The sequence below is a fragment of the Pelodiscus sinensis genome, chromosome 1, assembly GCF_049634645.1.
Source record: "Pelodiscus sinensis isolate JC-2024 chromosome 1, ASM4963464v1, whole genome shotgun sequence".
In the NCBI taxonomy this organism is placed as follows: domain Eukaryota; kingdom Metazoa; phylum Chordata; order Testudines; family Trionychidae; genus Pelodiscus; species Pelodiscus sinensis.
In genome coordinates this window covers 142657829-142685545 of record NC_134711.1, presented here as the reverse complement: position 1 = coordinate 142685545, position 27717 = coordinate 142657829, and the positions used below count along the sequence as shown (strand labels likewise).

At 46.4% G+C, this 27717-nt stretch overlaps 1 protein-coding gene and 1 long non-coding RNA gene across 2 annotated transcripts; one reads left to right on the top strand and one right to left on the bottom strand.

Moving 5' to 3' along the window:
- Nucleotides 1-145: 145 nt before the first annotated feature.
- LRRC58 (leucine rich repeat containing 58) lies at nucleotides 146-20811 on the bottom strand. Its single transcript, XM_075905303.1, has 4 exons — nucleotides 20321-20811; nucleotides 10555-10683; nucleotides 8969-9246; nucleotides 146-4725 (listed from the first exon to the last, which is right to left on the bottom strand). The coding sequence occupies exons 1-4, from the start codon at nucleotides 20782-20784 to the stop codon at nucleotides 4517-4519; spliced, it is 1080 nt and encodes a 359-aa protein (XP_075761418.1). The 5' UTR covers nucleotides 20785-20811; the 3' UTR covers nucleotides 146-4516.
- LOC112547424 (uncharacterized) lies at nucleotides 19885-27717 on the top strand. Its single transcript, XR_012897170.1, has 3 exons — nucleotides 19885-20056; nucleotides 23761-23906; nucleotides 27604-27717. It is a non-coding gene; the product is annotated as an uncharacterized LOC112547424 (long non-coding RNA).

Here is a 27717-nt window from a genome sequence, read left to right as displayed (position 1 = left end):
CCTCAGGACTCTATTCTATTTTCTAATCCTATATGGGGAGGGGAGGGGAGAATAAAATCTCCAATTTCTATGATTCTGTTGGTGGAACCCTCCATTTCTGACAACATAAGAGTTGAGCTGTTACCAAATAATGGGACAGAGACAATTTTCAGAAATAACATTTTTGTCTTAATGTTATAATCGGTTTACAGCTCATAATGAAATACTGTTAGAAATGTTCTATATTCATACATTTCTAGAAAAATACAATTTTAAAAAACATAAGGCACCTTTTAGACTTTGTAAAGCAACACTATGCTCATGTCATGATAAAATTCCACAAGAGGGCTAAATGAAACCCTCGTAATCCTTTTGTGTTCAGTACAAAATCACCAATGCTCTCGTCAGAAAAAAACTCCCAAAAACAAAGCAATCAGAGAGGTTTCCAAGATGGAGTTATTCCTGTATTAGAGTGCACCCTGAAGAAAATAGAAATCTATTTGAAGTATCATGGAACTGTTCGAGCAGAAGAGAAAAAAAAACAACATCTCCCTGGTGTGAATAAGATGCATTAAAAACAGTTCTTAGAACTGGGTAACAAAGATCCATTGTGGGGATTAAGTTTCATTACTCTCAAAGGATTAAATCCCTTCCATTCATTATTGCCAACAGGAGTAAGGAACAAAAAGAGGCCAATTCCTCCCCATACAATTCAATCAAAGATTTTAAAAGCAGACAGTGAGCAGGACAGAAGTCCATGAGAAATTGCCTTTGGCCACTGCAGAACTCATTCAGATATTCGTTCTGACTTCTGAAAGTCTATCCTCTTACTGAGTAGAGACAAACATAAAAGAATTGGCAACTGTTTAAATTGCTTCCCATCAAGTAGATATTTTTGCTTTTTTTAAAACACGACCCCACTGTGCACATCCCACCTGCTTCTGAAACTCACCATCAGCTCTTGTTGTCAAAGAGATGGCAGGAGGGGGAAGAGTGCAGGACTCCAGACACAGCAGGAAAGGCAGAATGATGATCTAGCTTTACACACTTGTTTCTCAACTTCAGCATTTCTAACTTTGGAAAATACGTAACAGATGCAGGGAAGAGACTCCAAAACACCGAATGAAGATTCTTCTAGTGGAGTACAGAGGCCATGGAGACGGATGCCTCATCATCTCCGTATTTTAAAAATATTCACCAAACGTACAGCATAAACCAGGGGTGGGCAATAATTGTGATGGGGGGAAGGGACAGTTCAAGAATGTGGTAAGTGGCCAAGGGCTGCACTCTTCCAAAGTATTAATGGAGAAGGTGAGGGGTCTGGGTGCAGAAGGGAGCTCTGGGTAGGGGACTGAAGACACAGTCTGGGTGGAGTTACGGGTGCAGAAGAGGATTCTGACCTGAAGGGTGTAGGACACAGGAGGGGGTTGTGACCTGGGGTAGAGAGTTTGGGGTGCAGAGCCTGGGAGGGGATATGGGTACAGCCAGGAGCAGGAATGCACAGGATTTGGATTGTAACCTGGACGGGGTACCTGAGGGGGAACAGAGGGTTGGAGGGAGGGCCTGGGGTGCAGGCTCTGGCTGGAAGACACTTACCTAGGTGGCTCCCAGTCATCAGCCCAGCAGAATCCCCAGAAAGGCTCCCTGCCTTCCACGCACCTGCATGCTACTCAGAGTGCAGGGGCTTCGTGTTCACTGTGATCTGTGTGTGCCAGGATGGGGGTTCTTTGCATGATCCCTGTGCTGCAAGCACAGTCAAGGCAGCCCCCATTAGCTGATTTTCAGCCAATGGGAACTGTGAGATTGTGCTGGGGCTGGAGGAAGCGCACAGAGTCTCGCCCTAGCGTGTGGCATGCAGAAAACGTATCGCCCCTGCAGCCGGCCACTTTCAGTCGTATGTGGGGCACAGAAGGCAGGGCTGCTGCTGAGCCATGAGCTGGATCCAGCCCATGGGCCATATTTTGCCCACCCCTGCCATAAACAGTGGCTTTGCTATTCTGTCTCACACCTGCTCTGGAGGATCTCACTCCAGGAGAGAGGAGAAATATGCCACCTCCATTCTGAGCCTGTTTTTAGATGTAGGTTTTTTTTTCATCGTCTATTTTCGGTTTGTGGAGGGTGCCCTAGTGCAGGACCACTCTGCTCTTTGGTGTACGATGAGCAAGGCTTCCTGGAACAAATACTAGTTTCATTCTCCATGCTCTCCTCTAATTCTCCCCCTTCCAAGCCAGAGAAGAAGCCCATATCCTACCCCTGTATTCATGAGAACACACAGCAGAGTTGAGCAGTTTCATAGTCTACAACATGAGAAAATGCACTTATGTGCCTATGGTTTGAACAGGCCAATTTTGAAATTGCTACAGTGAAAAAACAAGCTGTGAGAGAAGATTTATACTAGCATTACTAAACTTCACCCTGCCTCAGCACAAGGTGCTGGGACTACTTTACTACCTGAGTTCCCTTCCAGCTCACCATTTCTGTAATTCTCTGATGACTAGACTTAGATCAGGAGAATGAACATCATCTGGGAAGGGGGAAAAGGAGGTGTGTTCTTGAGGGAGAGAAAAAAAGTAAAATCACTGAATGACTGTATTAAGATCAAATGGAAGAGGTGGCGTTCTGTGAGCAGGTGGCATAATATTAAAGCCTTTTGTGAAATTTCATTCTTCATGATAAAATACACCATATTTTGCTGCAAAATAGAGGTAGCACTCATTGCCTAAGCCTGATAAAACTCTACTGTGGAGGGATATCAAGCTTAATTCCATCAATGAGACAGACAGAAGATTCTCAGTTTGAATGCAGAGACAGAAGTGTAAAAATGTATTTCTTACACACCTTGGTTTTCAGATTAAGGAAAACTGTGGTGTAGTTAAAGATTCTAACAATTAAGGCTAGTGACAAAGAGTACATTATGAAAGTGCTTTAAGGCCTCAAATGTAATTAAATCATTAACAGAGCTGCCATGAAGACACTGATGCATCTTCTGAATTCGAAGCTAACTATCTGAAAGAATGAGAAGAGGACAGTTCTTATGAAGAAGTATTTTTGTTGTAAATAAGCTGGGCTGGTTCATTTTTCTTACACCTGCTTTGCTCATGCATTCAGAGGCAGAACTCAGTGTGTTTAAGGCTACATCCAAAGGGCTCCTTGCTCAAGATGATAGCAATAAAATGGCAACTCTCGAGGAGATACACATCAGTGCCGCATAGAGATAATAGAAATATTTGTTGATTGCATTAACTCTTATCAGAACAGTGCAAAGGATTGCATTAATAAGAGTGAATTCAAAACTAATAAATATACAACAGCCTTCAACACCAGCTTGTTGCCCACACATCATGCTCTAAGTAGCTTGCCTTCCACTTCCTCCTACCAGCTTTTCTTTTTATTCTGGGGAGAAAGACAAATGCTTTGCAATGTTCCTTACTGTGTATTTCTACTGAAGTAAGTTTTTTCGAGGCACAAGTTGCTGAAACCATGTAATAAGATTCCCATACAGAGACCTTGTACAATGCCTAATGTCGGCAGTGCCAGCCTTAGTGCGTGATGCTCTCCAGTATGCAAAGTTAAAAAATAAAAAGTGAAAAGAAGCTATTCTCCAACAGAAAGATTGAGCGAGAGGCATTATGGAAATTACACAAGTTTAGGAGAGATTCCCTCCATTGCGACGAGATGTTTAAAGTATAGTGGAGGGCAATGCATGTGGTCTTTTAGACAGGAGCAAACAGCTGTAAATCTGTACTGGGGGCAAATCTCAGTGAGATGCTTTGCATGTATTCCCAAGCAATGTGAGGACACTGATACACCAGTTGCAAAGAGGCGATAAGGATGAGTCAGAAGGAGATACTAACAGCAGCTCAGTATAAAAAGAGAGATAAAAAATAAACGGTCTTAGTACTAAGGCTGTAATAAACAAACATCTATAGTAGATGAATACCCCAAGTCTGAAGCAAAGGAAGACAGTAGCCAGATGTTAGAAAACTCTATCCCCAACAAAAAAAAATTTTTTTGGGGGGGGGGGGGGTGAGTATGTAAATATACGTAAGCAGAAATCAAGGGAGGAAACAGAAGCATAATATGGAATGAATTGCTGATAAATATAGCAATGGTGTTCGTACACCAAGCAGAGCAGTTACACTCTGAGATACCATAGTGTAAAACAAGAACAGTCTTCTTTGCTTCATATGGTGTGAAAGCCAATCACAGTAGTAAAGTGTCATGCCATGAAAAACCCCTGTAGACAGGTTTCCCAGACATGGCAGGTCCTCTCTCCCCAACCCCTTTACACAGATCTCCCAGAGATCTTCATGATACTTTAGTGATAACTCTAAACCCATGTCATCCCTTGCAGGCACAGGATTGAGTTAGTTCTTCTACGTAGCATCACACCAAGCAATTCTACATCTGCTCAGGTGTGCTGCCCCTTGCATGGCTTGAGGACCACTTCTAATGAGTCCCTCAGGAAAGAGCCTCAGGCCCTGCATTCCTACTATTACTTTACTAACATGTTTCTCTTCCAGTCCACCGCTCCCTTTTATCCAAGAAGAACTTTCTGCATCCTGTGTGCAGCCACAATGGCTTCATCCTCTGAGTCAGACTCGCTTTGGGAAGTGGAGCTCTGAGAGGCGGAGCTGCAGGGGGAAGAGCATTCTGGGGAGCACAGGTAGTGCATCAGCGGCAGGCGGTACTTCCCACAGAAGTCAACAAACTTGATTTGTCGGACACAGCTGTCGAAGTAGACACCTGCAAGGGGAAGGAAAGCAAGGCTGTTTTTAGAATGGCTCGATGGTTTGCTCTGAAACCTGCATGGTCCACGAAATGAACAAGACAGACATGATGTCTGAAGCACCTGCCTCATCTTAGGAATGAATTCAAACAACAAATGTTATGGAAATAAGAACTGGGGTGGGATGGGGTGGAGGAACAGCATCGCCATGTTCTGGAGCAGAAACTGAAAGGATCAGTTTATGTGCAGCTTTGGTAATACATGTACTTATCAGATTTTTTCAGAGCAGGTTGCTAGGGATACAAAATACTGTTTATTTGGTTAATCAATTAAATGTTGTGTTAAGCATTAAGTTTAACCAGTTAGCTAATTCTAGGGGATCGACCTACTGCAGGCTGCTTGCAGTCCAGGGTCGTTTCTGGCCCCACACAGAGCTGCCAGCTCCAAGCCTGTGTGTGCTGGGACCGTGGGTGGGAGGCTGCTCCCAGGTACTGGTTAACCGTTTCCTGGTCACATCCCTCATCTGCACCCCCACTCTAATGTGGCCAATGATTTGCTCACCCTGGGATAGAATTTGTTAAGTAGTTGCTAAAGTGGCACCAAGAATCAGGACACTTGTGTTCTATTCCCAGTTCTGTGGCTGATTCATTATGTGGCCTTGCAACTCAAGGGACTTAAATTCTTACTTCTCCCATCTGTAAAACAGAGACAAATGGGAAAATTGCTAAAACTTAGCAGTTACCTCCCAGGGGTTTGAGAGAATTCATGTTTCACCGGGGTCTCTCAAGTGCTTTAGAAAGTTATAGAAGGGCAAAGTACTATTTGAAGAGAGACACAAAGGTCAATTCATTCCACAGAAAAGGAAATTTCTCTAAGAATTCAGAAGGAACGTCATGCTGGGGACTGCCAAACATATCCCAAAGTGTTGAATCCATTTACCCGCTGTGTTTTCCAATTTATGAGGTCCAATCTACCAGTTATCAAAGGTGTTTGTGTGTATAAATAAAAGCTCTCTCTCCCTCCTAACCCCTTCCTCTTCTGCTTCAGTGAAGTTACCATGCTGAACTTCTATGCTATTTTCCATAAGAACAGAACCATGCCATAACACACAGCTATGCTCTCCTCGTATTGCAGGGAGGTTGTTCTGATTCAGACATAGGCATTTTCAGAAGAGGTGTGTTTGTGGTTTTGGTTTGCAGAAGCAGCGCCATTCTAGTTAATGAAAAAGTGAAACCAATCCGTCTATTTTTATTGCCCAAGCTGTTTGAAAGGAAAGGAAACAAATCCCTCTCCCTCTCAATACAGCCCAATATCAGGCCTTGCTACCCTCCATCCACTCCCTGGTTTGAAGCAGTCATATTTAGCTGACAGAACCATGATTGAAGAACAAGTTGTAGTTAAGGAACAGACTAAGAAATAGATCATTTGCATTAGAATAAATGCCTTGCAAAAATGCATTGCTTGGAACGCCCCGGGCTTATGCAATACTCGTAAAATCCCTCACACTCTTTACTTGTGACAGTTGTGCCAAATAGCGTTCCCTCAACTGCACAGCAGCACAGCTTCACAGGTGATTAATCAGCCCCACCCAGTCAGTCAGCTCCACCCATGGAGCCCTGAGCCTCTGACTGCGCAAGGCTGATTAATCACCTGTGAAGCTGTGCTGCCACCCAGCTTAGAGGGAACGCTGGTGCCAAACACTCTGGGATACGTACTTTAGGAATCCCAGAACATGCTGGTACAGTCACAAAGTTCTAAAAGTGCATTTTGCAGACCAGCCACAGCAGTTCTTTAAAAAACGGTACGCCCATGCAGAGGATGCAAACCAGCAAGATTTTAAGCCACTGATGTCCCTGCATCAACTTTCTTGCTTTGTCTACACGAGCAAGTTTTGTGGCCAAAAACTGCCTTTTGTTGACAAAACAGTGAGAACGTACACACTACAATACAACTTTTGTCTGGAAAAACTCCCAGTTTTGGCGACAAAAATATTTCCAGCCCCACGAGAGACTTTTGTCTTTTCCCCTCCCTTTATTATCGACAAAGGGCCAGCGTAGATTCTGTTTGTTTTTGTTGAGAAAATTGGCTTTCGCCAGTATCCCACAATGCCTGCCCTGATAGTGTTTTGTGATCTCTGCTGCCCTGCAGGCATGCACCTCCCCGCTTTCAAAGCTCTGGGAAGTATCTGACAACTGAGTGAGCTGCTCCATTTGGGGAACAAAGAACAAATCACTGGAACACTTCTGCTCTTCCTTGCACTAGAAAGACAGCAGCAGGCACACAGCTGCTACAGGGGAAGAGCTGGAGAGATGGCTGTGCTGCTTTGACATTCCTCAGCATGGAGAGCTGACAGAGTTAGGAAGGAATCCCAAAAAGTGCAGGGATCAGCTATGGCATCTCACAACACTGTGCTGTGGGATGCTTACCCACATTGCTTTGCTCTGATCTGTTATTGGGTGCTAGCAATGTGGCCATGAAATGTCGACAATGGAAGACTGAAAAACTGGTTTGACCGGTTTTCACTTTCGGGCAACTTTTGCATGTTGACAGCACTTTTGATGCCAACTCTTCCCAATGTGAACATAGCCTAAGTTAAGAAAAAACAGGGATGCAGTCCCTTGAGGAAGAAAATAAGACTACACCTGGGACTAACTGAATTGCTCACAGCAGGAACTGACTGGTATAACAATACATGCAACGAAGGCAGGGATTCTCAACTTTGGAAGCACATGCTGAATGCTGCAACATAAGCATGGTTGCAAATATATGCAAATAGTTTCTTTCACACTAACAGGCATGAATACAAAGGTTAAGGCAAGACTACACAACATGCAGGCCCCCATTAAGTCAGTTCTGCTGATATTAATGCCTCGACTCAGACATCTAACTTCTGCAATCATTGCCAAGTCACCAGACTGTGTTTTGTACTCCTCAACTTGTCTTTGTTTCAAGGCATTTGCAACAATGAAGTTGATGCTTTTTGTGACACTATCCATTGTGCTCTCGAGAAATCTTCTCTTCAGTTTGCTGTGTAACTGTTCTTGGTGCAGAATGCAATAGTATGAAAAGAAATCTGGAAACTGGATTTTTCTTCAGAAAAGAAATTAGCCCCTTCTCTTTTCCAACCATGGAGGGAGCGCCATCAGTTGTTACCGAAGTAAGCTTCTTCAAATCAATGCATTTTCCTGGTCCTCCAAAAATGCCATCAGCACAGAATAAATGTCCTCTCCCCTAGTTTGACCCGTCAAAGGTAGCAGAGTAAGAATTTCTTTGAAATACTTTTTGCCATTGAAAAAACACATCCAGATTAAGAGCTGAGATATGTCTGAACAATCAATAGATTTGCCCATTGCCAGACTGAAATACTCGTGCTTTCAATGTTGTTTAGCAATTTAGAAAACAGATCACCTGAAATGCTTTCAATTCGTCTTACTACAGTTGAATCAAACACTTGCTGTTTTGATGGTTAACTATAGCCTCTTTAAAAAAAAAAAAATTCTACAAAAAGTGATTTGCTGCAGTCCAAGCACTGCTTCATCAATTCACCTTCAGTCAAAGGTCTATTTGATTTTAGCTGTGCGCCAAGTCATTTTGAAGGCGGCTTCCGTAATGGCATCACTGTCTTTAACTTGTGAATGGAACATATCTTGTTGAGTACGGAAACCTTTCAGTAAAGAACATATCTTAGTTTTTCTTAAATTGCTGTCAGGTGGATACAAGTCTTTGAACTCAGGGTGACAAGATTCATGGTGCCGTTGCAGGTTTGTTTTCTTTAACGCAGTGACAGTCTTTTGACAAAAAAGACACATTGGTTTTCCATTTATCTCTGCAAAGCGAATTCCATCTCCCAAACATTGGGTTGAAAACCCAGTGTTCATCCAACAAGCATTTCTTCTTTGTTGCCATTTTTAATGCTTATTAAAAGAAAATTGTACACCAGTGTTTTGAGCGTTCAACTTGAAGCTTTAGGTTGTGCGTTTCTTACCATAATGCACACTGCATGACTGTCGACAGCAAAGGGAGAGGGAGAGACAAAAGTCTCTCATAGAGCAGAAAGTTTTTTGTTGCCAAAACTGGATGCTTGTCGCAATTTGTCATGCTGCAATGTGAACGCTCTCCAAGTTTTGTTGCCCAAAAGAGTTTTTTGGTGACAAAACTTGCCAGTGTAGACAAGGCCTAAGTTACTAAAAAGAGCGCTAAGTTAGAAGGAAATAGAAGCGTTGTTGGGTAAGAACAGGGTGCAGAGAGCAGCTAACTTACCTCCGCACTTAGGATTGGGGCAATTGCTGGCCAAGCTCAAATATCTGACAAGATTCCCTGGGAGATCACTGGGAGCATAGGGAATATTGCGGATTTTAACGGTGCGTCCAGCCAGTTCCAGGAGACTTGGGGGATTGTAAGTCAGATCACGGACAAAGCGAACAACCAGTGGGTTCCCGCGCAAACTCAGCTCTTCCAGGTGAACCAGGTTTAGGATCTCCCGGGGGAGGTATGTCAGCAGATTGTTGTGAAGGCTAAGGGAACGCAGGGAATGCAACCTGAAAAATCAAGAGGGAGACAGTCAAGAGGGAAAAGCAAAACCTACTCACAGATGCATTACAAAGCGCCCCCCCACCCCCACCCCCATTTACTACCTTTCTTGATAGCTTATTTCCTTTGGCTTTCTCCTTTAAGCACAAAGCCATACTAAAAGAGGTGATGATCTAGCACACAGACTGGCCTAGGAAGAACTTGGCCTAAGAAGAACTTGGCTCAGCTCCTTAACGCATGTCAAAGAAATAAGCAAGGCCCTAAATGTATCTGCCAACCCACTCTAAAAAACTAGTATGCATCTAAACAAAATGAATGTTTTCAGAGGAAAGTTTTCTTACACCAAGTAAAAGGCTAAAAGGCTCCTCATAATGCTCTGAATAGGTCACCTGTTCTCATTCATGTATTAAAGATGAACACACTAGCAGCCAGCCAATTCTGGCAAACTCCATGCATTCACTGTCTGCACCTGCATCACTGCAATATCAGATCCTGGCAGAACTCAAGAGCTAAGCAAGGTCAGACCAAGTGAGTGTGACTGGAGGACACACATTGGTTTTTTTGTATGCAGACTCCCCTCTGTCAGCAACGAACTAGTATTCCTGTGTACTGCATAAGGACTTTGTGCTGCTGGAAGTGACATCTTTCAAATGAAACAAAACCAAGATTTTGAGCACTTGATGTCAGAGATCCCTTGTCAAGAGCAGTAATGCTAAACCCTGCTATCCCTATTCTGTGATCACCTTAGCTTGTAGTTTTCATTGCATGGGGTATTCTTTCCTTTCTGTCTTGAACCATTGTATAGATTGCTCCTGTTTTGTAGTGGATAAAGCAATCTAACATTGAGGGGTGTGTTGTGAGCCTTAGTGAATATTTAAAAACTATTGTGATATCCTTGAATGAGACGATATAGAAGATCATCATGAAAATAAGACAGAGAAAAGATTCTGTGTGAAGTGCAAAGGAGGCTGAGCACAATATGGTGGAAGTGTAGTGTGTGGCATTTATTTCTGCAAAAGCTGAAATGCAAATAAGCATTTCCTAAGTCTGTGTTTAGATGCTATGGTGATGCGTCCTATAACAAATCCTAAAATGGACATTCGCTTTCACATTTTGACTATATAAGGTTCACACTATACATTTGAAGTCTTCCTTGCATTGCCTGGTGCCAAAAGCTCCCATTGCAGACCTAACCTGGGATTAAGAATTGAAGAGCAACCAGATTTTCCCCAGGTACTCGCATCCAAATTTTCAGAATAAAGAGGTCTGAGCATTAGCTGGTGGCTGAAGACAGCAAACTGGCTAGAAATACTCACTGTGCTAGCTGTGGAGGAATACTCTGAATCTTGTTGTCAGACAGCACTAGGTAGCTTAGAGAAGGCAGGTTCGCTAACTCAGGTGGGATTGAAGTAATGAAATTCCCTCCAAGGTACAAAAACTCTAAACTGAAAGAGAAGATGACTGCATTAGTTTATTAATTTTATTTCTGCAATTTCATTTAGTGCTGGGTCTCATAAAATCTATGAGAGTTTTGCAGTTTGCACTGCAGATAAAACAATTTTCTGAAGACACGCCTGTGGCATTATGCTCCATAATTTCATACTAATATTATAAGTACAGCATAATTATGTATTTTGCGCAAGATAAGGCATGTGGAATATCATGGAAAAGTTATGATTTGCTAAATCTATATATATATATATATATATTTTGCAGAGTGAGTCAGTCTGTGAGTCTGTTTGTTCAAGAACACCTCCTAAGTGGTAAGAGCAAGAACTACCAAATTTGGGACGCAGCTTCCTCTTCTCCTAACTTAAAAGCAAGGTCGAGGTTTGGTTGTGCCAGGAGAACCGGAAACCTTGGGAAAAGGACAGTTTTCCAAAACGTGCAAAGGGAGGGGCTGCTGTTCAGAGGCACTCGATATGAGAGTGTTCACTGGGGGCAGCGAGCCTACAGGGGAGAGCTATCCTGCAGAGTGTCCACTGGAGGCAGCCATACCACAAAGAGAGTGGCCAGCAGGGCTAGGGCTCTCCCATATTGCCTGCCAGGACACCAGTAAGTAGCCCCTCTGCCCTCTTGGTCCTTGGTTGCAGTGCCAGAGGGAAGGGGGAGAAAGAAGGCCCATGGCAGCTGGGGGTAGCCTGGGAGGGAGGAGAGAGAACAGGCCTCTGGTAGGCTCGGAGGCAGAGAACAGGCCTCTGGTGGGGGAGAATATGCCCCTGGTGGGTGGGAGGACCCCAGCCTGGAGCTCCTCTTCAATCCCCAACCCTCACTCTCTCTCATATCCCAGCTTCCTGCACGCACAGGGGCGGATATAGGGCAGGGCGAACGGGGCAGCCGCCCCGGGCCCCGCGCTTCAGAAAGCCCTGCGGCAAAGGGGGGGCCCCGCGGAATTATGCTGCCCGGGGCCCCGCAAAATGGTCATCTGCCCCTGTGCACGTACACACTCCTTCCTCAAGCTTCTGCCCCAAAGGACCTGGGTAAGTCTACTAGCATGATTATATTGTATGCATGTAGCATTTTTGTATCTGAATTCAGGAATATTCTCTCTGCATCTATTATAAATATGTTTACACTGGGGAATGCTCACTAGATAGAATGCAAGCTGTGTAGATTGCTGGCAGGAAAAAGCCTTATTTCTCAGCTCCTATTGGCCTGTTTCTGACCAATAGGAGTTGAGAGATTTTGCTAAGGGCGGGGGCAGCACATAAAGCCTCTCCCTCCCTCACAGCAGTGCAGAGAGCCACATGCACACCCAGCCACCTGTCTGGGGCTGCTGGCGGTAGGGGGGTGGGGGGAGCCTGCTTGAGTGTGCTGCTGGCCAGGAGCTGCTGTGCCCCAGGTCACAACTCCTTCCTCCAGACCTTCCTACCCCCTCCTCCAGGCCAGAATCCTCTCCCATCCCCATGTCTCCTACCAAACCTGCACCTCAATCCCCTGCCCCAGATCACAGCCCCCTCCTTCATCAAACTCCCTCTCAGACCCCACAACCTCTCCTGCACCCCAATCCCCTACCCTGAGCTCCCTTCTGCATTAGTGTTCCCTCTAATATTTTCCAACCGTGAGTGGAGTGAGTTTTGTCTTGTGCACCGACACTGAGATCATGTCCGTTTGTTCGGATGTGTGCCACCAGGTATGTTCACTATAGGTGAATTGACTAATCAACTAGTCGATGGAATTTCCATAGGCTACTCCATTAGTTGATGGGAGGTGGGAGGGGGTGAGTGCTCCCGCTGCAGCTCTGCGTATACAGAAGCAGCAAGGGGGAGGAGGGGAAGTGAGTAGTTGATTAGTCAGCTGACTACCCAATAAGCTTATGCTCAACTAGTCGCTTACATCGCTACGTGGCACCCAAGTTATTAACAAATATCATACATATGTACAGGGCTCGACAATTAGTGTAATCGATTCGCACGTGGCGAGGAGATTACAAGCCGGCACAGCGTGATCAGCGCATGAACAGCACGCCGAACCGCACGGATGGCAAGCAGGGCTCGCTGCCACCTGGAGAGCCCTGCATATGTATATATATATATATATATATATATATATATATATATTTTAAAATGTTATGGAAGAAAGAATATTAAAACCAGGGATAATTAACAAGGGGCATGACTTTAAATGATTATTTAATATGAAGTCAAATAAAAAGAATTAATACTGCAAAGTTTTCAATAAGTTAGATGAGCCTCAAGGCTGCTCCAAATCTGCACTGATCACAATTCCGTAGAAGTCATAGGAGGCCAAGAATAAGCAAACTGCTGCACTGCCCTAGTTTTCCTCCACAATGCCCTTATTCCAGGAGGTTGCGGGGGAAGGCACCACAGAGCCATTTCAGTGGCTCTAAGCCAGATGTAGTGTCCCTTACTGCACTGGGGATAAGACCCAAGTCGGGAAGTGAGATCACTGCCGTTAGGGTACCTCTGTGCCACTGGAGTGAAAAATGGCTCTAGGGCAAGAGAGAATCAAGCCTGTTATTCATTGTTTTATCTCTTTTGTGAGGCTTCTACGAGTATACCGAGCACTGTCAAATAATAAATAGCGCCTGTAAAAGTTTTATAGACTTTAACACGTATTGCTGACTTTGGAAAACCTCTTTACCTATAGAAGAATGCCGGTAAGAGAATATCAGGGAGGTCTTAATTTTTAAATAGTTGGTGTGGCAGAATGTAATAATTTAAGTTGCATATCTAGGTATGCAGGCAGCCTACAACCTCCGTTATTCTTAACTATTGTGAATTCTATACAACAGGAGCTTTGCCTATTACAGTGAATAGTTTTTAATGTAATGGGTCTGTTCACATGACTAAACACAGGGCTAGCTAACATCTATTGACAGATTGGAGCGTTGCCCCCCCCCCCAACCCAGCCATCTGATCCATGTCTGCAGACCCTGCACATAATCGCCATTCCAAGGCCCCTCCTTGTGATGCATGTATCTGTAAAATGCCACACATACCTGTATGTCTGACTAGCAAAACCAACAAGCCAGTCATGAAAAATGTTGGCTATACATTTGGCCAATCACGTGCATAATCAATGCTGTGCAGTTGGGCACACTTTTCCGGTGCCCTACTGAGGGGGCTACCCAGCTTACACCCCCTCATTATGTCTGACCCATACAGCCCTGGCTCCCGGCAGCAGCCACCCACCTGCCCACCACACAGCCATGGTCCCAACCCCCGTCACTAGTCGCCTGCCACAGCCTCAATCCCCAGTGGCAGCAGCTCGCTCACCCATCCACCACGCGGTCACAAACCCAACCCCCTGCAGCAGTTGCCTCACAATGGCCACAGCCCTAACCCCTGGAAGTAGCAGCCTGCCTGCCCACCACGCAGCTCCAACCCCCAGCAGTCCCCCACCTGCCCATTTGCCAAGTGGCCCCAGCCGCTGGAGCAGCCACGCCACTCACCATCCAGGTCCAGCAGGACGGTGAGTGCTGCTGCGCAGCTCTGCGAAGGAGGTGGGTGGGCTTGGACATTTTTGTGCGCGGCTGCGCAGCTGTGCACCTTAGAGAACACTGTTCTGTACCCAACCTCCCATCCCAGACCCCACAGCCCCTCCATAGAGTAGTGCAGCCCTTGAACACATACCAACATCACAGCATGGTCCCCCCATCAAAATTATTGCCCACCCCATCCTAGCATGTCTGGGCTGTGAAAAGGGCTCTTCTCTCTGGCCATGGCAGCTTCGGTGGGGCTGGTTAAGGCTAGAGCTCCTCTCGCCAGCCACAGCAGTTCCAGCGCGTTTCAGCTGGGGTTCCTCTCCCAGGCAGCTCCGGAGGGGCTGGGCCAGAGGACCCACACAGCACTAAATAGCCTGCTGTGTGTCTTACAGGGAGCCTAGTTCACCGCCATTTTAGGGATACATTATTAAAAAAAGTGAACATAAGAATGACCACACTGGATCAAAAGGAAAGTCCATCTAGCCCAGTATCCCATCTTCTAACGGTGGCAAATGCCAGGTGCCTCAGAGGGAATGAACTAGGGATGTTAACTAACTTGTATTTGTGTAAATGTGTAACCACTGGACTTTTTAGTGGTTCCATGCTTACATTGGGTGAGGAGAAAGGCAGGCAGAAACCAATGCTCGTGGGCAGCCAGCTTTCAAGAAAGCTCCCCACAAGCACCAGCTTCTGCCTACCCCACCTTCTGCCTCTGATAAAGAGGCAGCGGCACAGGGGACAGGCAGCTCCATGGGAGCTGATACATGGGGGGAACTGGCTTGAAAGCTGCTTCTAGCATGTACTGGCTCCAGCCTGCCCCACTGTGCTGCTGCCTGCAGGGAGTCAGTTCTGGCACTAGCTCCTACCTCCTCCCCATCCCCCGTTGCTGCCTCTGACATACAGGCAACAGGGGGGAAGGCACGTGTAATCATTAGGATTAACCAATAAGGCCAGGCTTATCGTTTAATTGTGTAAATGACAACGATCCATCCCTTGTGGTCCATTCTCAGTTTCTGCCAAACAGAGGCTAGAGCCAACATCTCTGCCCATCCTGGGCAATGCACATTGATGGACTTATCCTCCATGTTATAATCTTGGTCTTCACAACATCCTCTAGAAAGGAGTTCCACAGGTTGACTGTGCGTTTGTGTGAAAAAAATACTTCCTTTTCTTTTTTTTTAAACTTCTGTCTATTAATTTTATTTGGTGACCCCTAGTTCTTGTGTTATGAGAACCTGAGGATGTTAAAAGTTTATTAAGGTTAAACAGGTTAGAACAATCTGAACAGATTAACCCATTGGAGTGAAATGAGAACAAGCAGTAAGATTATGGCTCTGTTGAAGCCAGAGTTTCCAACCAGTCTGTTGTAACAGTAACTGGATGGCACAATGTGATATGCTGTGGTCACTGATCTAAGTGTAACTATATTTGTGTGTATGGTGCAATATTTGGGTAGAGCTGTGTTAGACTCTTCTTGGGCAATCAGAGTATATGGTTTATTTTATCATATTGGAAGGCTTTTGCATTTAGAAACTGAAGAGAGATGCTCATCTCAGCAATTTTGCATTTACTCAGAGAGAAATAAGAACTACCTCTGACATGGCGCTTTCACAGGTAGACAGAGACTGATTTATGTTAAATGCAACAGTTCCTTTCTCCACTGGGTACTAATGTTTAACATTCTGTTAGTTACCATGATACCTCAGGGCCATGTTCTAAAGTTCAGTTTGCAGAATAGAAGGGGATCTGTGCTTTCTGTACAACTAACAGTGCCTGCCCACAGTGCCCAAAGATGCTGGCCAGGATAAAATTGATAGCTATCACTAAAGAGAGCGGCTTAAAACTGAATTGAGATGTCAAAATTTCCCTAGAACAAACTAACAAGAAGATTCCCCATTTGGTGTGCAACTGATACAGTAGTAAGGAAGTAAGAATTTCATCAGACAATACACTGCTTCCCACCCTGTTCTATGATTTGCCAGTTCTATAGAGAAATACACAGCTGCTGTTGGGGCGCAAGAAGTTTAAGATCAAACAGTCTCTTGAAACTATTTGTAAAATGTTTGAAGGAAGGAATTCTAGTGGGTTGCCTCTAACATTATATCTTTACCACAGAGCTCCAGTTGCAAATCCTCCCACACTTAGCTCCTGGCTTTTTTTTAAATGTACATTAGGTATTAAATAGGTTAAAGAGCACACATTTTGGTACTCATTGCATCAAAGGGTACATACACAGCTCTCTAACATCACAGAAGATTAATCTACAACAAAGTTAAATGAATAAGCAACTGCAAGGATAGAACACTCAAGTTCTCAATAGCAAAAACCAAGATAGCAAATGCTATGTTTACTTAAGCTGTTAATTTCCACAGATCCTTTTATGTAATGACTTTGAGGCCAGTCTGAGTAGCATAATGAAGGCTGAGCCCCATTCTTCTAAATCCCATATGCAAAGCTTACTCTGACAGTATGTGTAGAAAAAAAAAAACAAATGGTCTGGTAGCACTTTACAGACTAGCAAAACATGTAGATGGTATCATGAGATTTCGTGGGCACAGCCCACTTCTTCAGATGACCAGAGTTATCTGTGTATGTGTATAGATCAGAATCACAGTAGCACTGCCTCACTACTGCTCATTTCATTGAGGGGAGGGATCGCTCAGTGGTTTGAGCATTGGCCTACTAAACCCAGGGTTGTGAGCTCAATCGTTGAGGGGGCCATTTAGGGATCCAGGCATATCACTCAGGGATGATACTTAGTCCTGCTGAGAGGGCAGGGGACTGGCCTCAATGACCTATGGAGATCCCTTCCAGCTCTACCAGATAGGTATATCTCACACTACAGGTTAATAAGCAAGGGCTGTTAGATGGAAATAGCTCTTTTGGAATAATTGTGTAAGTGGGTGTGCTTATTCCAGAAGAAAATTGCCTTATTTTGAATTAGCCTAAAGCACATCCAAAGAGTAATTTGTAAAGAGTAAAAGAGTAAAAGTAATTTGGAATAAGGTCCTCTTATTATGAAATATGAGCATCCACATATGTAGTTGTTCAGACATAGTTAATGCACTTTAAATTTTCATCCTATCATTTTCCAAATTAATTTTCACATGTCTACAAACCCCAAATAGAATCTCTGCCTCCAATCTCTGCCTCCACTAGAATAGAGGCACTGCTAAGTTACAATACACATGCAGGTTTGAAAATAAGGCTCTTGCAAGGCTCATCACATAAGCAATATAAAACTCATGTATCATACTACCAGCAAGAGTCCAAGTTTCTATTATTTTACTCACATATGACGACTTATGAAAAGAATATAGCAATAATGTTGAGCAATACATATCAGAAACAGCTGACACATTTTATAGTGATCTATAAGGAAAAGAAGAGCAAAAGGCAGGTATAAACCCAAAGAAGCAGAATGTCTGCAATGCTAGTTTGTCTGCTTATTTCTCTCTCAGCAAAACTGATATCAAGACTCGCTTTTGTTGTTTTTGACAGAGGCCTTAAAGTGGATTCAAATCAATAGAAGGCTCTCTTAAAATCAAAATACCACACAAGGGAGTTGAACTGATTTAACTACATCAGCTATCAGATAACTACATCTATCAGATAGAGGCAGCAAAGGGGGAGGGAGAAGAAGGGGTACTTCTAGGTGCAGTGATGCACTGCTGATCCCGGCTCAGCTGTGAGGCGCTGCCCCTTTGAAATGCCAAGGTGGCCTCACAAAGCAGCAGTGCTGCCTGGGGCCCGGGGTTAGCTGGGGACCTTCCAGCTGATCCCAGCCTCCATGCGGCATTTCTGTGGAACCCAGGATCAGCTGGAGAGTACCCAGGTAACCCCGGGCTTCGCGCAGCATTTCAAATCGGCAGTGCAACGTGGAGCCTGGGATCAGTGGGGGACTCTGCTAACCCCGGGCTCCATGAGTGATCTTCCACTTTGAAATGCTCAAGAGCCTCCCCTGGGGACTCGTGTACATTTCAAAGCTGGCACGCCCACGTGCAACCCAAAGTCAGCAGGACTGCCCACTGGCCCCAGGCTGCATGCAGTGTTCCGCATTCCTTTTCTGAAATGTACAAGAGCCCCAGCGGGCTCCCCAGTGGGCAATTCCATCGACTACTCAAATAACCGATATTTAACATCCTTATTCCATACCAGTTTAGACACAGATAGGACCTACAGATGATTTGATACATGGGTGGTGGGTGTTGCACTCCTTTGAGGAGTCTATACCTGGCTCTGCCCCTTTTACTCACAGCAAACCCCCATGTGTCCAGAGCACCAAGACCCACCTGTTGATGGAACCTCAAGTCACCTCCAGCTGTGCCATATCTCCCCTCCCCAAACCCCAAGTTTCCCCAGGGAAAGCATCTCAGGTCCAGAAGATGCTTTTGCTATGCTCCATGCAGGTTCCAAGGTGGCTAAGGAGGAAGTATTTGCCATTTAGCTTCCTGGGTTCACCACTAGTCTCCCTAAAGTCCAGGCAGATTACTGACAACCCTGATTAGCACATGCTGCCTCCTTAGTGGCCCTGCCCTCTCCCCTTCCCCCACAAACTCCACAACCAACAGCTACAGTGGTGCTAATGGAGACAGAGCCTCCACTGGCCTATTATACCCATCGCCCATGATGGGGCATTACTTTCCCTTCTTCCCTACACATTCACTCTTCTCTGACATCTGCGTCCTTGTTTTTAGGTAAAAGGCCATGGCTGAGATGTATCCCTTTTATCCAGTCACATTGGCCCAAAATCTGAGGCACACTGAAAACACCAGTGACAGGACACAGAGTTTCCATATTATTCACTATACTTGCATCACATCTTCCTGAACCTTGCCCAGGGATATCAGCAGCCTATCCAGTACACCCTGTATTAAGCATAAGGTAAACAGTTTCAGCTTCTGGGAGAAAATCTATATCCTCCAAATTGCTTAGGCAAGAGCAAAGCTCAGAAATTCTTTCCTGTATATCAGGCTCCATATGTCTGTCTCTCTTCTTTGGAGATTAGAAAATGCAGTATGTAAACAATAAACACTCACTTCTTCCCTGATGCAGATGGATCATTTGTAAATTGCCTGTTCTGTTCATTCCCTCTGCAGCATCTCGCATTGACCATGGTCAGAAAACTGGATAGTGGGCTAGAGGGACCTGACCATTCTTATTTTCTTTGGCAGCATGTATGAAGCTATTAGTATAACCTAAATTCAGACAAGATGGAAGGAAAGAAGAAGAAAAAATGTGCTGCTTGAAGTTCTATATTAAAAAGTAAAAATGTGGCATGTGTGTGAGAGACTGCATGACAAATGTGTATTTCCTCCATCATTGCCCAACACTGGTTTCAATGTGATAAACTTAATCATTACAAAACCACTCACTACTTTCATAGTTCAGGAAACAGCACAAGACTGAGTAGGCTTAAAACTGGAAAAATAACCTGCAGCATTAGGTGAAAACCTATAATGTTTAACATCCAATACTGGACAACCACAGCATGCAATCTCATACAGCAGCAAAAAATACTCATGGGATTTTGTCTACCTAGATAGAATATGCAGTAGGACAGAAAGAAGCGCATTTTTCAACCGAGTTAGGGACCTCAAGGTGTCTGCTAAATGCAGCATTACTGGGTAAGCAAATTGTGAGAGTTAAACTGGCTGATGCAATGAAGTTTAATAGTCGTTCAAATGGGTTTTGCTAGCTCAAGCTGGCCAGGCATTTAAAAGTACATCTTTTCCCAGAGCCCACACTCAGTCAGGAGGCAACGTGACAAGAAAACCAATAGGTGCGTTCTGAATTAGAGTTACCTCCCAGGAGGGAACCCAAGCGAAGGCAGCCAGTCGCTATCGTAAGTCAGAGGCCCTGGGGAGCAGGTAGGAGTTTACATGGGGCCTCGTCTTCAGGAGGGTTGCAAATGGTGTCAGCCGCCTAGTCAAGACGACGAGGCGGCGCCTTGGCCAGGCTGAGGCGCTGACCTGTCCTGCCAGCAGCAGAGCTGGCGAAGGTGCCAGCTGAGGCTGCGGGGGCACCGGGGCAGCCGCCCCTCCCGGCGGGACGCGGGGTTCTCCTCCTGCGCTTGCGAGCCCCGCCGCCCCCGGGGAGCCTGGCGCGCGCGGAGCGGCCCGGGGGGCTCTCACCTGCTGAGGGCCTGGATCTCGGGCGGGATGCTGTGCAGCCGGTTGCCGCCCAGGCTGAGGCTCTGCAGCCCCCGCAGCCCCAGCAGCGCGGCGGGCAGCTCGGCGAAGCGGTTGCCGCTGAGGTTGAGGACGCGCAGGGAGCGGGCGAGCGGGGCCTGCCCCAGCCCCTTGGGCAGCGCGCCGGGCCCGTCCAGCCGGTTGTTCTTGGCCAGCAGGGTGCGGAGCCGCGGCAGCTCCAGCAGCTCGGCCCCCAGCGCCGCCAGCCCCGTGCCGCTCACGTCCAGCACCTCCAGCGCCGGGAACCAGCGCGCCAGCCCGGCGGGCAGCGGGCCCGACAGCCGCCGCGACAGCACCAGCCGCCGCGTCTCGCCGCTGCGCCGCGCCTCCAGCTCCGCCGCCTCGCCCGGCCCGCGCCGCGCCAGCGCCGCGCCGCCCGCAGCCCCGGCCGCCTCCTGCGGCTCCATCCCGCGGCCGCCCCGCTAGGCCCCGGCCGCGCCCCGCCCCCTGCTGGCTCCTCTGGCGGCGCCACTCAGCCTCCGGGGCGGCTCGGTCCGGCCCCGCAAGCTGCATGGAGAACAGCCGGGCCGCGCCGCCTCGCTCCTGCGACGCCCCGCCCGCGGGTCCCGGCCCCGGCTGCGCCACAGGCCCGCTGGGGAGCCCTGCGAGAGGCGTCGGGCGCGGAAAGGCTCCCAGGGCGGGGAGTTGGCTGGGATTGCAGCCGGACTGGCCTGTCTGGCTTGCAGCCGCATTTTTATTTTCCCACTAGTTTCAGACACTGGGGGGATATCTTGTGCCCTGCGTGTTGCTTCTGACTATCACTCCAAACTTTGCTTGGGACAAAGTATCTGCCCCAAACTCTTTACCTGACTTTCTAGAGCAGTGGTGGGCAGCCTGCGTCCTGGGGGCTGCATTTGGCCCATCTGGGTTCTATGTGTGTCCCTCAAGGCATTTTGTTTAATGTTGCCCATGCACAGGGTTGCCAAATTCGCTGGTTTCCATTTGCTTAGGGTACGTCTAGATTGCGGCGCTATGTCATGATACCGAAAGTATCCCAAAATAGCAACACCGCATCTTTAAAAACTCCCGCTATTTCCCAAAATAGCAGGCACACTATTCCAGCATCTCTGTAATGTTCAGAGATTTGTCAGACTAGCGCCTTATTTTGAAATTTGGTGCTGTCTGCACAGTGCTGAATTTAAAAATAAACTCTTTCGACCTAGACTCAGAATAAGCTATGCAATATGCATAGTGCAAATTGCGTAGCTTAGTCCGACAGAAGGGTGCTGTCTAGACGCACCCATCGGTTTTATTTCTTACTGTTATTACTAACCTGACACACACAAAACAAGAGCTCATGAAGTGAGGTGCTTGCTGATGACACACAACATTCACTGTGAGAGCTGTACACTCCCTCTGCAGCCAGTCAAAGTGCTGCTACAGTTCATTTGGTACACCCCACAAATTCTAGGCATACAAGCGCAATTAGCAAAACTATCTTAGGAGACCATCTTGGTTATAACAATCTTGTGGCCCACTGAGATGGAGGAGGGACGTTCGTGCGGCCACTCATTAACCTAGGTTGCCCATCACTGCTCTAGACCCAAAGTGAGATAAGTCTTCCTGAGTCAGTGTACAGCAGTGCAAAAATCATTGAAAGGTGTTACAGATGTCACAGAACAGGGCTGTCTGTGCTGGCATCAATGATGCACTGATTTCAAGCAACTTCATCTGCCAGTAGTATGTTAATTGAGTTCCTCCAGGGAGGAATTATGATGCAGGATTAGGCAGTCCATCATGCAAGCTGATGGGCATAGCCACTGCCCATCATTCTTGAAAAACGGAAGAACCAATCAAACTTTTTTTTTTTTAAAATCAATAGCTACAACAGTAGAAGTCACCACCCAACACATAGGCATATGGCAAGGCTGGAGTAGAAACTGAACCATGTGGCCCCTGTGGTTTCCCTTCAGGTTGCCTGATCTAGATTGATTTGTGAACCTGTATATGTGTGAAAGAAGCTTCAAGGAAACACACAGAGAGAGAAAACAAGGCTCAGGCACAACCAAAGAAACCTTGATAGTATCACCGAGGAAAAAAAATTGGGGGTAGAGCACCAGTTCTCAAACTTTAGCAACCCAAAGACCCCCATTTTGATTTAAATATTTTTAGGGACATCCAGTTCCACCCCTTTTCCACCCCTGTATTGCTTGCTCTTCCTCACCCTCATTTTCACTAGGATGGGCAGAGGATTGGGATGTGGGAAAGGATCAGGGCGCTGGCTGGGGATATGGGCTCTGGGGTGGGGTCAGGGATGAGGGGTTTGAGGTGTATGAGGGGACTTTGCACCCTGACTCCCTCCCCCAGCACAAAGTCCCAGTGGCACTTACTACGGCTTCCAGAAGCAGCTGCCAGGTCCCTGTGGCCCCGAGATGCAGAGTTGGCCAGGTAGACACTGCACGCTGCCCTCATGCCAGCAGGCACCATCCCTGCAGCTCCCATTGGTTGCAATTCTCAGCCCATGGGAGCTGCAGAGCTGGCACTCAAGCTCTGTGCTGCCATCGTGCCTGCAGGCGCCAACTCCACAGCTCCCATTGGTCATGGTTCCTAGTCAATGGGAGCTGGGAAACCAGTACTCAGGCAGGAGGAGCGTATGGAGCCTCCTGTATCTAGGGTCTGCAGAGACTTGGAGGTTGCTGCTGGAAGCTGCACAAAACCAGGGCAGGTAGGGTGCCTAACTTAGCCCCAGAGTGAGGGCCCCAGGAGGAACTAGGAGGGAAGAGTTGATCAGTGGTGACCATGGACCCCTAGGCGTTCCCTTGCAGGCCCCTAGGGTCCATGGAGCCTAGTTTGAGAAACACTGGGGTAGAGTTTTTGGTGAGAGTGCTGACTGGAAAGGAGCTTGGAACTGTGAGTAAAGACAGAGTTTCCTGTTGTTTGAGTTCTCCTGTCTTCAGGGAAACAGGACTTTGTACATTCTTTTTAAATAAACAGGTTTGCATAAAAAAAACCCAACCCAGGTGGCACTATCAGTCTCCTCCTAATGGTAGGACTCCTTGGGAGTCTCAAAAATGGCTAACTGCTCATGTTAAAAATGGATAACAATAGTTTACCCATGTTAATTAGTGACAGAACTGAAGAGAATTTTTTGAACTAAATTTATTTTTATAGAACAATGGTTGTTTTTTAAACCACCTTTTTGTTCGATGCTGTTATCAATATTTTGCATTACATGTTTTTCATATTTTGTATTACATGTTTCAAATTTTGGTAACCATTTTGATGAAAAATAGGTCTATTTTAATTTCTGGAAAAAGAAAAGAACTTTAAAGTTTTATTGTATTTTTTTTTTCATTTTTCAGCCATCTCTAGTTACTAGAGTACTGAAGCTGAAATAACAATAGAAGTCTAAACTTACTTTTCCTGGTTTTGTTATGCTTTAGATTGTGAAGGTGGACTCTGATCCTGCAGTTTACTCCATTACTACAAAGGGGCCAAATTCAGAGCCGAGGCTAAAGAAGTGAGTCTAAGCGAGTGGTCACCAACCAGTTTATCGGCATCTACCTGTAGATCTTGGAGCCTCTGACAGGTGATCCTGACTGGTTTGGCTGGGAGGTTATCAAGTGCCTGCACTCAACTGCCCCTCCCTGCGCTGCCCTGCTGCTCCTGCCCAGAGCCACAGAGCTGCTCCCTGGGAGCCTCTTGCTTGTGCAGGGTAAGGGAGACAGAGGCAGGGGGGTGCTGATATCACTGTCCCCCTCTCCTGTACCCCACTTCACAGAGTGAGAAGGGCAGGGCCTCAGCAAAGGGGTAGGCCAGAGGCAGGGACTTGGAGAAGGGGTAGGGAAGGGTTAGTTGGGATTGAGGTAGATCCTGGACTGACTTAAAATCAAGAAGTGATCTTGTGCTTAAAAAGGTTGGAGGCGACTGGTCTAAGCTGATGAAATGTACATCTGGGTCCTTCAGCATGTGTGTTATACTGATTTGGTTTCCTTTAATCCCATTAACTGACACTCCTCCCCATTTAAATAACCTCTGAATTAGACCCACTGAGGAAGGGAAACACAAAGTTGGTGTAAAAGCCTGCACTGGGGAATGCATCCTGTGAAGAGAGCCTCCTTGGCAGGTGCCAGCGATCTTTCAGGAGATGTCAGGGATGATCTAGATGGTGTTGGGACTGGACTTGATGACCGCTCAAGGTCCCTTCCAGTTCTAGTGCTCTATGAGTCTATGTAGGTAGGGAGTCAGGCAGGAGGAAGCATGGCCAAGGTTTTCCTATATGCCAATTGTTCCCCAGTGACACAAAGATGGTAGAGGCCACTACAGTTAGGGTGTAAGTCCGACATCTAGGATTGAATCATTCCCTGGTAACCCCATAAATGGGATCCCCCAACACTCAATCCTTGCATTAGCTCTTAGGGGAGCTAATGGGGGGCTACCAGCTCTCCTGGTTCCAAATCCCCACAAGGAGAAGCTATTTTTTCAAAAAATCCTGCAAGTAGTGGACAAAGCAGGCAGCCAAATGACGTTGTAAGAGAGCATTGCACAACTTTAAACGAGTTATGTGCTCTAATAGATAAGCAATGTAACAATGAAACATTAACTGGGACAAGGTTAAGTGAGGAGTTACTGTACTGAATTGCTCCATGGAGTATAAAGTGGTTGAATCTGTTTTCTACAGTATAGTTTTGAGTCATTTACAGGGGAAACTGGCCATGCAGCTAGTAATAATTGTGGATGATGCAATGTGGCGTCACCAGGTAAAAAAAAAATTGTGTATCATGTGAAATGCGAGATGGATTTAAACAAACCGCGAGAGCCAGCAGGATGCTGGCAAGTGATATCAATAGGGAAAAGTGCCAGTGAAGCAGTGGAATAATAAATCCAGGGTTAGAGTCACCTCATTTTTTGACAGGACATGGGCTCTGCTGATAGAAACTCAGCCAGTAGGCACCAGCTGTGGGATAAAAGGGCTGGAACTTTTCCTCCACCAGGCAGCAGTACTAACTAAAAATGGACATGGTTGGCCTGGAAGGTGTGGCCAGGGCAGCTGGAGAAAGTATAGTTCGTGCACATAAAACAGGGCTACTCAACACATGGCCCACGGGCAGGGCCAGCCCGAGCCATTTGTGCGCTCCGGGAGCGTGGCACCACCCCCGGGTATGCAACGCATGCGCGGCCCCCGCCCCAGGTGAGCAGCGCATGTGTGGCCCCGTGCAGGGCTGCTGGGCCGGGCTGGGGCTGCCTTGGGCGTGCAGCGCATGCACGTTGCCGCCCCAGCACAGCCCTGCACGGTGCCCCCTACAATGGGGCGCGCTGGGCGGGCACCCGATTGGCCCGTACTTTGGGCTGGCTCTGCCCATGGGTCACATGCGGCCCGCAGCCCATTTGTTTGTGGCCTGCAGTGTAGTTTGGGTTTACACGGGACTCAACACACAGCCCGGGTGGGAGCCAAAACAAAAAAGTAGTCAATATAATGGTCTTCTGTTAATATGTGTTTTAGTAGTTACATTCCTGGACTGTCACTGCTCATTAAAAGTGCTGTCATATTGTTGGAAATCAGGTTAATATTGCATTTTATTAATATCAGCAGAACTGACTTAAATAGGGCCTGTGTGTTGCATAGTTTTGCCTTAATCTTTGTATTCATGCCCATCAGTGTGAAAGCTATTTGCATATATTGTATATTTGTATGTATGTGCAACCACACTTAAATCTTGGCCCTCAGCATGTGCTGTGAGTATTATTGTAGCCCCCCAGGGCTTCCAAAGTTGAGTAGCTCTGACCTAGAGCCTTTTTGTTGAGTGCACAGACTGCTCCAGCTTGGATGGGTTTTGAAGCAATAGCTTTGAGATGATGGGCTGGAACGTAGCTTTGCCACACAATTTTCCCATCCTGGCTACGTCTAGACTGGCATGATTTTCCGCAAATACTTTTAAAGGAAAAGTTTTTCCGTTAAAAGCATTTGCGGAAAAGAGCGTCTAGATTGGCACGGACGCTTTTCCGCAAAAGCACTTTTTGCGGAAAAGCGTCTGTGCCAATCTAGACACGGTTTTGTGCAAGACAGCCCTGATTGCCATTTTCGCGATCGGGGCTTTTTTGCGCAAAACAATAACGCGTTGTCTACACTAGCCCTCTTGCGCAAAAGCATTTGCACAAGAGGGCTTTTGCCCGAATGGGAGCAGCATAGCATTTCCGCAAGAACACTGACAATCTTACATGACATCATCAGTATTCTTGCGGAAATTCAAGTGACCAGTGTAGACAGATGGCAAGTTTTTCCGCAAAAGCAGTAGCTTTTGTGGAAAAACTTGCCAGTCTAGACGCAGCCCCTATGTTTCTGCTGTGGATTCTAATACTGCCAGCAGTTTACAACACTAAGACTACGTCTACACTGCAGGCTTTTTGTGCAAGAGTTCTTGCACAAAAGTTCTTGCGCAAGAGCGTGTCCACACTGCCATGTGCTTTTGCACAAGAGTGTCCATGGCAGTGTGGACTCTCTCTTGCGCATGACAGCTCTGATGGCCATTTTAGCGGAAGGGATTTCTTGCACAAGAAACTCGTTGCTTATCCACACTGCCTTCTTGTGCAAGAGGGCTTATTCATCACGGGGAAAGGAATAATTCTTGTGCAAGAAGCCCTCTGTTCCAACTTCTTACTGTAAATTTACTTGTGCAAGAATGCATGTGCAGTGTAGACGCTCTGCAAGTTTTTGCACAAGAACGGCCGATCTTGCACAAAAAGCCTGCAATGTAGACGTAGCCTGAAGGAATATGGTGCTGACTCCAAAACTGCTGTTACAAGCAGCAAGCACCAACAATGCCTGTTGTTTCACAGCAGTACCTCCGGGCTCAAGGTGTAGAATGGATGCAAATCCCCGCAGGTCAGAGGCTGCTTTAGGATCTATGAAACCTGCAACTGGTGGGGACTCTGATGTGTAGGACAGCTGTGTTATATGGAGAAGTGGGGCCTGGCATTTGCTATGCCTGATTGTAAAGATCTCTATCAGGTCTGGGAGAATTACTACTATGTGGAGAATAACAAGCAGTTTACAAACTTTAATTCATTGATCCTGCCAACCTGCATTTAGGGTACTTTTTATCAGCCCCAGCACAGAATGCTTCAGTGAAGGCCACATATCTGTGCTTTGTGTGGTTCCCACAAAGGACTACTGAACTATCAGCCATGGCGTGCAGCCTTTTCTACTGTCCCCCAAACATAGCAAGAGAATGTCAGTACCAGGATTAAAAATCATGCAGTGTTTGGCCATTTGTTTGTTATTCCAGACTCATTCACACATACCACATGGAAAAGAGAGGCCCTTGGATTATTGCTAAATCTGTATCTTGTGGCCACATCCTAGCTAGGCCCCATCAGGCTTGGCACCGTACAAACACACC

Excerpts from the sequence above, each read along its gene's own strand:
- LRRC58 (XM_075905303.1), bottom strand. The coding sequence starts at position 20,784 with ATGGAGCCGCAGGAGGCGGCCGGGGCTGCGGGCGGCGCGGCGCTGGCG. Across the intron at positions 10,684-20,320 it reads GAGATCCAGGCCCTCAGCAG|TTTAGAGTTTTTGTACCTTG; the intron begins GTGAGAGCCCCC and ends CTTCTCTTTCAG. Across the intron at positions 9,247-10,554 it reads ATTCCTCCACAGCTAGCACA|GTTGCATTCCCTGCGTTCCC; the intron begins GTGAGTATTTCT and ends TTGATTTTTCAG.